General features: G+C 43.5%; 1 protein-coding gene across 2 annotated transcripts; it reads right to left on the reverse strand.

Moving 5' to 3' along the window:
* Positions 1–3,531: 3,531 nt before the first annotated feature.
* On the reverse strand, positions 3,532–12,502 carry G-TMT (gamma-tocopherol methyltransferase). 2 transcript variants are annotated; one of them, XM_086777277.1, is made up of 7 exons: positions 12,016–12,486; positions 11,740–11,909; positions 11,453–11,557; positions 4,381–4,491; positions 4,209–4,301; positions 3,990–4,092; positions 3,532–3,839 (listed from the first exon to the last, which is right to left on the reverse strand). In XM_086777277.1, exons 1-7 carry the CDS (start codon positions 12,407–12,409, stop codon positions 3,736–3,738), a joined length of 1,080 nt encoding a protein of 359 aa, XP_086633403.1. In that variant the 5' UTR covers positions 12,410–12,486; the 3' UTR covers positions 3,532–3,735. The 2 variants fall into 2 exon arrangements, with proteins under 2 accessions (XP_086633403.1, XP_086633404.1); XM_086777278.1 differs by lacking the exon at positions 4,381–4,491 and having other exon boundaries at positions 12,016–12,502.
* Positions 12,503–12,703: the final 201 nt, after the last annotated feature.

Here is a 12,703-nt window from a genome sequence, read left to right on the forward strand (position 1 = left end):
TACCTTTGTAATAGCCAGATCCCATCATCATGTGGTCTAGTTACCTCTATATCTAAGGAGTATTGTAGCTCACCCAAATCCTTCATTTCAAACTCTTTCTTGAGGATATCTTCACCTCACGAATGCCAACATCATTGTCCCTTGTGACAATCAAGTAGATGACTAGTAAAACAATTCCCTATCAATCTTTTTCACATATAGTAAAAAATATGAGGTAGATATATGAAATTTTATAGTGAGAAGATATTCTCTTATCGTGTCTGTCCATGCCCTAGGTACATGTTTCAAGCTATACAAGGCTTTATGTAACCTACAAATAAACTCTAGATGGTCATCATATCTTGGTGGCTACACCATGTAGACCTCCTCCTGTAAATCACTGTGTAGAAATGCATTATTCATATCCATCTTATGTAAAGCATTTTTCACTCTGCAACCATAGCAATGATTGCTCTCACAATTGACATCCTAACAAGCGGGTTGAAAGTCTCCTCATAATCATTCCCATAGGTGTGTGCATATCCCTTGGCTACCAATCTTGTCTTGTACCTACTCACAAACCCATTTGAATTATGTTTTACTTTATAAACTCGCTTGTATCAAAGTGCCTTTCTCTCCTTAGGCAAAGGCACTGCTCCCATGTCTCATTTTCATCTAATGCAGCCATCTCTTTATCCTCTTTTCAATGTTTATATCTAAGTGCCTCCTCAAAACATGTGGGCTCTATCTCTTGCATTGCTTTGACTATATAAGCATAATGATAGGTTGTATGCCAATCGTATCTCTATCTCTTATATTGCTTTGACTATATAAGCATAATAATGGGTTGTACGCCGATCATGTCTCACCACTGAATATAGGACCCTCGTAGACTTGCATACACCTAGATCACTGCCAGGTGTTCTCAACACTTCTTTGGCTCTTTGTACACCTCGTGTAAACAACAGTCAAGATCCTAAACTCATCATCAAGGCTATGTTTTGAGCCACTATCCTCATCAACAAATGAATGACCTACTGAAACATCAGGCATTATGACCACCTTCTCTTTTACTTTTTCGTGTGATACATGTGAATTTATTGAATTTTCATTATATGTAGTACCACTAAATAATGTGTTAAAATTCTTGACATTCTGTCTCAATCTTCCTAACCAAGGTCTGACATTAGACCTACTACTAGAGGACTCTCCAGGTTCACTAAGCACATGTGATTGCTACTCTCCATTTGCCTGCAGCCACATTGTTGTTTACATGAGCCTCTATGGAATCCGTCACTAGTGTATACCAACTACTCATCTTATCAAAAACAACATCTTTGCTCACGAATAGTGGGATTATAGCATCTATAGTCTTTCTACTCAAGGCAATATCTAATAAAAATATATTTTTTTACCTTGGAATCCAGTTTTCTTCTCACTTCATCTAACACGTGTACATAGGCAATGCAGCCAGACACTTTCGAGTGTGCCAAATCTAGTTTTCTACTAGTAAAGTTTCGTTCAAGTGTTATGCCATGAAATGCTACAATGGGAATTTTGTAATTGCTACTCCTTCAGCCCAAAAATAATGAGGCATCCCTTCCTCATTCATCAACGCCCAACTGCTCTTACCTACCAACCACCTGTAGAGAATCGCTTTCAAATGATGAAAGAGATTGAGATAGAGTTACTCTTATCTTATATTGCTTCCTTTGCTTGTCTCTTGAACTTTTCATGCTCTCTGATACCATAAGAAGAATGTGAGAGAAAGAATGAGCTTGAGGTCCTTGTAAGCAAACACACACAGAAGAGTAAACAAGCACACAAGAGAGATGGATGACAAAATTTTCTTATGTTCTCTTTTTCTCTCTACAAACATAACATAAAGATAAAGAGTACATATTATAAGAGAAAGTACTCTCCTACTCTAACATACTAAGGTCGGTCCATAGTGTAAACTCGACTACATAAGCTGATGCTATAACTATGCCATAACTCTAGTAAAGATATAATCTTGGTGTGTCAACTCGATATCTCAATAAAGCTTAGAGCATAATATCATATCGTGCCAAGAAGATCCAAAGTACCATCTACCTATGCGAATCATTCAATGATAGTCCTAACGCTCATTCCATTGATCACAAGGTATAACCACTTTTCAACTATCTAATTGTGAAGAATCTCAACCATTTCTACAACAGTAGGCGGCCTCGAAAGAAGAACTTTTACATCACCTATACCTTTCATGCCACCTCGAGAAGCTACCTACCACCAGAACTAGGTGTATCCTTAAATGATATACGCCTTTCCATCCCAACAATACCTTCACTACCAACTTAAAGTGGCGCGAGGATGCGATCACCATTAGAAAGGAGGATATGCTAACCACTCCATAAGATAATATGGTTCCAACCACCGGACTTGCTGCAAGGCGCTTTGATATCTTATCCACTCGAACGAACACTTATTTTTTGTAAGACAGCACCAGAACACATAAAGCAAATTTATGTTATGCTTAATGTCAAATAGAAAAAATCTAAGAACTTCATGTGTACATACTAGACAAGTCTGAGAAAACTAGTAACTTGAATATAAGTCACTAGTGTAATAAATGATATACAATCATTCCCTTGCAATAGAATAATTGTGAGCTCCTCTTCCCTCTTCTTACATGCATGTATGCTATTCAATCTTGCTTGCTTGATGGATACATGCTAGATAGGTTCGTTTGTGGGTTTTGCTCTTACATTCGCTTCCTCTTCTTCACATCTTTTGTGACAAAAAACCACCGCAAAGAGAAATCTCTTTTTACCTCTATCTAAGCTTAGACAGCTCTTCCTTCACGCCATTGGCAAGTAACATTCCAATGTGACAACGAACTAAGCATGCGACAAACCAGCTAACTCACCCACATTGGAAGGTAAGGACCAACAACACATGCTTCGACAAAGCTAAGTTGAGCTGTTGACTTGAACAATTGGTTGTTAAATTAAATATATGATCACTTGGTACTTTGGGATGTAAACCCAAGAGTAAGGCCCTTACGCACTTTTTTTTAGAGTTTAATTATTATTAAATATACGGTCACTTTGTACTTTGGGATGTAAACCTTCTTTAGGACGGTAAGGCCCTTATGCACTCCTTTTTTTAGAGTTTAATTATTATTATTAATATACTATATATTAGTGCCAGGGTTTGAACTCAAGACCTATGGCGTTACCACTCAAGCTAGAGCCCTCCACATTATAATATTCGCAGCCATTACAAATATTATACTGATCTTCTTGAAGCTTTTGAACCTTTGTTTGTTTTCAAAACCTGCCTGACAAAGAAATGGATTGGCTGTATGTGCAAGATTTTCACTTCTACCCTGGTCAAGTAGAGTTTTGAGCGATTTCAAGTTCCTGTCTATGAATGGGAGTGTCAAAGCCACTTCTTGAGGCCTACCATAACAGGCATAGTACCATTTGAGCATGTTTTGATGTGCTACATCCTTTTGCAATGACATTCTCTGGACTGTCGCCATAGAATGATTAGTAAAGCCTTTGAGCTACTCAGAAAGCAATGTATTTCACCAAATGCTTTACAGACAGTATGGTCAAAAGCTTAATATAGGGTAAAGAATTCCTGAATGTTTCAAATATTAAGTCCAAATTTTGCAGTCGAATTTCGTTATATACCAAACATATCGGGGTGTGAAAAAGTTCCCATTCCCATGTCATGTGAAGGGCTAATCGACAAGCCCAGTATGATGACTTAACCTTGCTTGCAAGCCGTTATAAGAGCAAACTTGATCAGTCCAGCATTATAGCCTTGCACCATATAGGCCATGGCCATAGCACCCTGTATGGTTGTCCAGCCTGACAAATGCAAGCCAATATCATTATGTGTCATACAACAGTCTCTCTCAAGGCAAGCTAGTACTACAGGACAGAAGGAACAAAGAGAGTGACCATAAAACCATGCATCCAACGTAAGCAAAGATGTTCTTTGCACGTGTGCATGCTTACCAGATTTGGCAAGACCAAACAACCCCTTCAAGCTTAGTGCGGACGCAATCACCGCCGGCCAAAATGGTGTAACATGCTGGGACCAATCAGCAGCCTTAACATCCTACAAATTCAAGAACCAGATTTAAACACTCGTAACATAACCGTCTCATCATATGAGTATATTTAGCCATGCACTCAGTTATTTGCAGGGTCTACAGAAGTGAATTTTGCAATCACCTGAAGTCCCATTGACTGAGCAAGCTTGACATACTTGGAAGTAGCACACCAGGCTGGAAGATAATACATTTCGCATAGCTTGTCCAAAATTTCCTAAGACCAAAAAATAAAAAATAAATATATATATATATATATATCTCTCTCATCCAGAGACATGTAGCCTTGTATGTACCTGCTCACTTGATTTCAATGTTTTCTCATCCGATAAAAGCTCTCGATGGCACCAAGTAACAATGATAATCCGCCCTCCTGGCTTTGTAATGCGAACCAATTCTGACAAAAACTACAAAAGAAAGCACACAATGCAGTGTGTAAGAGAGGGAGAGGGGGATGTTCCATACCCTAACTCTTACATCCCAGATTTTTCCAAGAAAAGATCCTACTACTCGTCGAAAATATAGCACTACAACCCTCCAAGAAGGTCAAAAGAGGAGCCGGGCCTCCCTCCATGCCTGGTTGCTCTCGGAGAAAGGTTACATTGGGGAAGGAGGGGAAAGAAGCCACACTGGGGCTGACAGTCCCAATAGATGCTGCAGCCCTTACAGATGAGAAAAGGGACTGTTGTGACTGTGAACTCCACCAAGGCTGCAAACCATCCCCAAGAATAGATCCACGTCCGAGCACATGGACAGGGAGTAGCGACAATCCATCCAAAGCTAGTGACGCCAAATCCTGAACTTTCCGCTCATCAGCCACTTGCAGGCTAAACGAGCAACCAGAGGATTTTTCTTCGGGACAATTTCCCTCCCCAGCTCCTCCCGTCCAGGCCAGAGGACCACAAGATCGACCTCCGACCTCCTCCCAGGCTCGGAACCCCCAGGCAAGTTTCCATATCGTCTTTCCAAGGCAATGGAATCGGAGTTGGACCGCCAACTCCCAAGAATTGTTGCAATCTGGCTTCATCCGCCCCAGCGTCACCATTTGCAACATCGATCCTGTTTGTCAAGAAGAAAGATGGGTCTTCTCGTTTGTGTGTCAATTATCGTGCACTCAATAAGCTGACTACATAGTCACATGGGACGGAAGGGACGGAAGCTTGGGACGTCGAGACGCGTCAGAAACAAGGACGGCAGGGGACGGTCGAACGTCCCCCTGGAGGCGTCCCTCACAAGGGACGGGGGACGGGGGGCGGGGACGGCTGCAACCCAGGGAACGCTATGGGGGACAGAACTGTGGGGGGGCGGCAGGGAGCCGTTGCGCCTTGCAACAAGTGTTCTTTTGCTTGTTTTTTTTGCCGTTTCTAGCCGTTTATGGTTGTTTAGGTGGCCATTTGGAGACGCCTTGGCCTTTGAGGCTTGGGCCTTGGCCCTTGCCTCTCTCTTGCCTTGGCCTTTAGGCTTTGTGGCTTGGCCCTTGTCTCTCTCTCTTGCGATGGGATTGAAGATTTGGATGCTGCAGATGTGATATGGCTTTCTTGGATGACATAGATGATAGTCTCCTTGATGGCATCACTGGCAGTAGCCATGCATGATATCTACTTACTATTTAGATATCACCTTGAGGCTTGGACTCTGGACTTGGGTTGTTTCTTTTATCTAGGCCGTGGACCACATTTTGTGCCTTTTGTCACTTATGTCATGTATGATGTGGGCTAATTTATTTTGACTTGTGAGATCTGTTCAATGTTAGTATCTAGCCATGCAAATTGTGTGGTGCACTAGACTTTAGTGTCTCTGATTTGGTTATATAAATGAGCATTGTATGTTAAGATTTATTGTCATTTCTAGGAATTATCTAGGTCATTCCCTGTTTCCGTTCCCCCTCATTCTCGTTCCCCCTTTTTCCCGTTCTCGTTCCCCTGGTGGTGCTTTCGTTCCGTTCCCGTTCTGTTGCTACTATGCTGGGGGCCTGGGCCATCCCAACTGGCTTTGTGGAACACCACCAACAAACCTCCTGGGGGCTCTTCTCGATCTTGTGTTCCTTGCCTTGGGCTTCGTACCTGTCACTTTCCTGTACCTTGGACCTGTTCACCATCATATGGGACTGAATCAATGTTTAGCTTTGTTGAGCCTGACGCTCTGATACCAATGTCACTTGCGAAAGCTCTGGGGGTCTTCTTTCAGCCCTAAACACCACTGAGAACATGCTGATGCAAAAATGCAGACAAAAGGGAGAGTAGAGAGAGAGAGAGAGAGAGAGAGAGAGAGAGAGAGAGAGCTAGAATTTCAATATATTCATATATTCATACGGTACAAAAAGGTACCCAGTCTACAACCCTAGGCTACCTCATATAAAAGGTGGAATACACCAAAAATTGTCCTACTCTAAGGACCCAACTCAAAAGGAGTTGAATGATCCAATCAATGAGCATATGCGCCCTTTTATAGGCCTTTTGGAGCATTGGAGTGCTGGCCGACTGCTGGTCGGCCAGCCGACTGGCTTATCTTATCCATAAATGCAGCGTCGACTGGTCTTCTTGCAGCAGACAACAGTTCCCTGCTTCTGACAGCATCCAACGCAGCCGACAGGTCCTTCTTGTCTTCCATGTCCTGCCCCAAGTCCAACCTTGGCCAAAACTGCACCTCATGCTCAAAACTTCCTGGTTCTAATATGTTTTTCTGGTTACCCCTTTAGGATTAGCTCTAGGATATGTCCATGGGCAAACATGCACATGACAGGCGAGCACTTCACGTGGGTGATCATTCATGGATCATGATTCATGGGCCTTACTACTTAGCTCTAGCCTCTCGCCTCTAGGCTTTAGCACTTTTTGTCATTGACTCATTTGAGTCCTTCCATGTATTCTGCCTCCTTATTAAGGCTGTCCTAACTCTTGAGTCATGACTCATTTTGTATCTACTTAATTATTAATACAATCAACCGTCAACGCCTTCACTCTTTGATTGGCGTATTTTGTTAATATGACTCAAAAGCTTACCATTTTAGTGTAAATTTGTGCTCATTTTGATGTACTTCCAAAGTAGAATAAGTATAGAGTGGAAAAACTTTTAAAAAAAGTATTTTTTGAGTGTCGTTCCCTCCCCCGTCCCCGTTCCCTACTTATCCCCGCCCCCCGTCCCGTCCCCGTCCCCGTCCCCCGTCCCTTGTGACTATGGCTGACTATCAAGAGTAGATTCCCAATGCCTCATATAGATTATATTCTCGAGCGGCTTAATGGGACTATGGTGTTCTCGAAACTCGATTTGAAGAGTGGGTACCACCAAGTGAGGATTGTGGAAGGAAACATCCCCAAGACAGCCTTCCGTATGGAACGGGCCCACTATGAATTTGCGGTCATGCCTTTTAGCTTGACGAACGCCCCAGCCACATTCAACCACATGATGATGCGGGTGTTCCGGGAATTGATTGGAAAGTGTGTTCATATTTTTGGACGACATACTGGTATTTTCGGCTACGGTTAAACAGCATGGCATTGATGTGGAGAAAGTCCTGAAGTTGCTGGAAAGCAACGAGCTCTACGTTAATGAGAAGAAATCAAAATTTTATTTGTTCGAGGTTCATTACCTTGGATATATAATTAGTGCAGAAGGCATTTGACTTGATCCGGCCAAGGTGGCCGAGATTGTCAATTGGGAAGTACCACAAACTGCTTATGATATCAGATCCTTTGTGGATATATTCCAAGCATACTCCACCCACATAGACAAGTTTGTTGACCTCTCGATGGACCTCACTGATCTGCTAAAGGGTGTCAAGACAAAGGCAACGCATTCGAATGACTCCACGAGCGTCAGAGGCATTCAAGAACCTCAAGGTGGCTTTATTAGAAGCACCTTGTTTAGCACTTACCTCGTGAGACGAGCCATTCCAGGTGATCACCAATGCAAGTAACATCGCAATCAGAGGTGTATTACAATAGAATGGTCATCCAGTAGCTTACATGTCTCGTAAGTTATTGCCCGCAAAAAAGAATTACTCAGTCTACGATCGAGAACTCCTCGCAGTTACACAGGCCTTGAAAACATTTTCTTTATGGCCGTGACTTTGAGGTTCGCACGGACCATCAAGCATTACGTTGGATTCAAACAATGCCAAGTACCCAATGGAGTGACCGACAGCACCATTGGAGCCAAATATTCCAACAATTTGGTGGTATGATTGAGTACCTTCCAAGAAAGGTCAATCCAGTGGCCGATGCTTTGAGCCGGAAGGGACATGTGACTTTGATTCAGACCACTAGACTCGACCTTGTTGGTACGGGACTAGATGACATGAAGCACACGTACGTGGATTCCGAGGAATTTGGTACACAGTGGAAACAGGCATTGGATGCCACGGGACCAGTGTTGCATAGAAACGTGTTTCGTACAAGTTTGAAACGTACGAAACGCGTTTTTTATTCATCATGCATTCATGCATTAGGCCAACATCGTGGGCAGCTGACAGGAATATTCAGCAGCTGACATGAGTATTCAGCAGCTGACAGGGTACTATAGCCAACCGACTGGCATTAATCCCAATCGTGGACACATTCCCTCAGCCGACAGCAGTATGCACTGCCCGACCAGCATCAAGTTCACATATAAAAGGCAAAGCACATCATTCAGTTCATTATCTCTCATCGTTTTGGCGGTCTTCAACCCAAGACCCTAGGAAGGTGTGGAGTTCAGCATTCAGCATTTCAACATTTCAATCAGCATCATCATCATAGATCTTTTTCAGATCTCAGTTGTAACCATTGCATTTAATATAGTTACATTGCATTGTATTGAAACCATTCTATATCTCTTAAGTGCTTCTAAGTGCAATTTAGTTAAGGATAAGGTTGTTTTACTACGATCAATCCCTCACATGTCACAGCTTCCCATTTCTTGTGAAACTCCGTGATCATGGTCTTAAGAATCTGCACTAGGAGTTGTAGCTTCTACAAGTCAGTCTTGAACTATTATACCATGTTTCCTTGGAGAGCAAACTGCACACCTTGATCGGCCGGTTGCCTATCTTGGCTTAACCTGCAAACTATTACTACATGCCAGGCCAGTGCAAGGAACCCTAATGCACATGCACAAAAATCGTGCAAACCCTAACTTTCTATGCAAACTAAAATGGGGCTGAAATGTTGATGCAAGGGTTGAACTAATGCAAAACAAGGAAACCCTAATTTTGGATTGCAAACCCTAAAGCACAAATCCTAATTTCAAAAACCTAATTCAATATGTAAAAACTCTTCTAATGACTGACCTAGATGCTCTGATACCACCCAACAATTTTCAGGGAGGTGGATCTCTCCTGTGCACGCTCTCTCGAGTGTGGCGTGGACATGCTTCTACCCATCGGCCACCTCAACGGTCTAGTACGTGGCCAGATTCATGTTTTTGTAAGGGCTATTGTGCCATATCATTGTAGTATTGTCCAAGCGCCCAATGAGCAGCCAAGTGTGGACAAAGTTATTGGGTTATTGTGTGAACACACTGCATAGACAACATCAAATTGACAAGTGGATATGAGTGTCCACTTATCAATCTTGGGGAGTAAGGTGCATTGTTTTGTTGGGGTTTTTTTTGGGGGGGCGCGCGGGGGGCGGGGGCGGGGGCGGGGGGGGGGGGGGTGCAGGGCAAAAATGATTTCATTTTTTTTTGTTTTTTGGTCAGTAATTAGCTAGCTGAGCATGTGATCAGCCTCATCGAGTCATCATGGCTGAGTGCACGGTCATCCATATAATCATTTGGATATCTCAGGAAGCCTGCAATTTGTTGAATTGGGACCAATTTGGGGAAAGGTCACATTCTGCCTCACTAGAACTACTGATGACTTCACCTACATAGTCTCATGATATAGCCCACAACAATGGATGAGACTTGTCTGTGAACTGGCTCTCATCAACACCATTGTTGCACAGGGTATCCTTGAACTGGAGTTCCTTTTGCTGAGATCCTCACTTAAGTGAATGAAGAACCACATGTGTGGGATTGAAATTCTTTTACAGACATAGACCATTGTCATCCACTTATTCAGGCTCATGGTGTCACCAGCTCTGACCAATTGTACTCCACAAGATTGCTTGCATGGAACAACAGATGATTAACTCCAGCTTGAAGACCTTGTCCGTATGTTACTGGATGATCTTGAACCAACCTTCCTTCTTTGAAGCAAGCTTGGACACAACATCCAGAACTGCATCAGATGCCTTATTTAAATTTTCTAAGAAATGCAATGTTTCTTCCTTGAAGTGAAGATCCCTCGTGTGCTTGTTCACTCTTCAGGAACTTGCTTGAGCCTTCCAGATCTTTTTGTGTATCTCTCAATAGATGATGAATATTTGTGTGCTATTTAATCCGCTCCAAAATGGCATTCAGAAATTTTCTATGCTCTGATAATTTTCTATCTGTGTACTATTTGTGTACTATTTAATCTGCTCCAAAATGGCATTCAGAAATTTTCTATGTTCTGATAATCGGGTTCACAATTGGATGACAATAAACTACTTCAAAGGGAGACCTCTTCATTGTTGCTTGGAGTATGTCATTGATCAAGGGATTAAATTTCCTCAAGAAGCAGCACAGACCAGTGCTAGGCAGACATCCCAGGATTCATGGACACCATCTGTGAGCAGCAAGCAAGCAGAAACAGGCAACAAACAGCAAGGTGGGCAGACCAGCAAGGGTTCAAGCCTGGGCAAGGAGGTATAACCACCCACTCTGGTTGGCAGCCATATTTTCCAGCCCAACAGCACACCACTGACCTGCTGTAACAGGCTGGGAGCTCTCTCTCTCTCACACACACACACGCGCGCACGCGCACGCACGCACGCACAAAACAAGGACCCCCTCCCCCTGTATCCTCTGTAAGCCCACCTGCCTCCAGCCTTTTAAGTTTTCCAGAGTTCCAAGCAGTCTACAGCAGCAGCAAATCAGCCCGAACATGAATTCAGCCAGCATTCATCCGAAAACAGGGGTCCTCTGAAACTTGGGTTGTTTCCGACAATTTGTAGGAAATTGTTTCAGTAGTTTTCTCCTCCCAAAATTAATGCGATACAGTAGTCAGTTACATGTCTGTGGGTGTGCAAGTTTCTTATTTAACTCTTCCGTTGCTAGCTTCCTTCTGTTCATCACCTGCACTTAAAACAGATAGAACTTACTTGCTGGATCCCAGATATGTTTGATTTGGGAATACAGCATGGGATCATGGCTGAATGGACCACACATTGGATAAAACCCCTTCATAAAGAAGGGAACAAAACCAATTATCTGCGGAGGCATCGTGATAAGTTCATCGAGTGACTTGACTAGCATTTATAAAGAAAAAGAATGGTATAATCAGAAGGTAGCAGACTTGATAATTACCTTTTGTTTGTCCGGCATGTGCTCTCCACTCTCCATTGACCACACTAAATCAAAGTGCTCATCAGGGAAAGGTTGATTCAAGGCATCTGTGACTTGAAAACTAACCTGAACAAGAAAATTTCATTAAGTCGTGAGTACAGCAGTGGCAGAAAATAAGGTGGCCTATGTGTGCATGTGTGTGCATAAAAATAAGTGAATTTATGTGTATCTGTATATACTCATACATACATGTACGCGTGTTAAGTTAGTTTCTATTAGTATCCATGCATGTTCATGTGTATGTGTACCTTGTCTGACATTCTAGCCGATGCGGTGAGCTCGGTTCCTCTCTGAGCCTGGTTTGGACTGAGGGTAATACCCACGACATCAGCTCCATACTTTTGAGCTAGATATCGCGAGCTGCCCCCAATGCCGCATCCAACATCCACTATTCTCTGTGGCTTGGCATTGCCCTGATCTGCAAATACATCAGCCTCGGAAGCTAGAAAAGAAACCATTGATTCGAGCTAGACATAAGGATCTGGACAAAAAGGAAGTGCAAGAGGGGAGGATGGAGGGGGTACCAGGGATGCCAGCCCAGGCGAGGGTTTCTTCGATCATGCGGATTTGGGCAGCGGCGTGGTCGGCGAACAAGGCGGCGGTTAGGGGGAGGCCAGTGTCGTAGAAACCATGGTGCATGTGCTCGCCCCAGATATCCTCCCAGACGGCGGAGGAGGAATCATAGAAGTGAGCGATGCCCTGCTTGAGCTCCACATCGCTGCGTTGGACGGCGGAGCTGCAGACCGTGAATGCCGGCATCTTCTTGCGAGTGGAGAAGAGCGCAGTGTGGGTATGGCCATAGCCATGGGCAGGCAGCTTCTTGCGGGTGAAGAAAAGCGCAGGGTGACCATGGCCATGGCTGTGGCTAGTGGGAAGGGTGAGGCCGGGGGCGGGAGAACTAGCCTTTGCACCGAACATTGTTATCGTCGCAGCTGTCTTCGCCGAATGTTGGTTTTAGAAGAAGGTAAGAGTGGACAAGGAGCTTACGGGCTGCTGCACGTGTTTCATTGTGACGTAAGAAAGCGGAATCGTCGCCAACCAGTGGACACTGGACACAGACGTTCCAAATTTTTATTATCATTTTTTTTTTAAGAGAGGGGGCCGCTTTTTTCTTCCAAAATTCCACCAAAACTCCCTTGAAAAAAACACACTAAGGGTGCTGGGTAGGCGGTTGCACCCTTTACAGATTGTGGGCGTGCCCACAGAAAAGGC

Source organism: Cibotium barometz, chromosome 38 (genome assembly GCF_041138505.1).
Source record: "Cibotium barometz isolate CiBa-2024 chromosome 38, ASM4113850v1, whole genome shotgun sequence".
NCBI classification, from domain to species: Eukaryota; Viridiplantae; Streptophyta; class Polypodiopsida; order Cyatheales; family Cibotiaceae; genus Cibotium; species Cibotium barometz.

What these genes read in the sequence shown, in the direction of transcription:
- G-TMT (XM_086777277.1), bottom strand. Translation starts at nt 12,409, where the DNA reads ATGTTCGGTGCAAAGGCTAGTTCTCCCGCCCCCGGCCTCACCCTTCCC. An exon ending in CGCCTGGGCTGGCATCCCTG is followed by an intron (nt 11,910 to 12,015) that starts GTACCCCCTCCA and finishes ATGTATTTGCAG; the next exon opens with ATCAGGGCAATGCCAAGCCA. An exon ending in CATTGAAATCAAGTGAGCAG is followed by an intron (nt 4,302 to 4,380) that starts GTACATACAAGG and finishes TTTTGGTCTTAG; the next exon opens with GAAATTTTGGACAAGCTATG.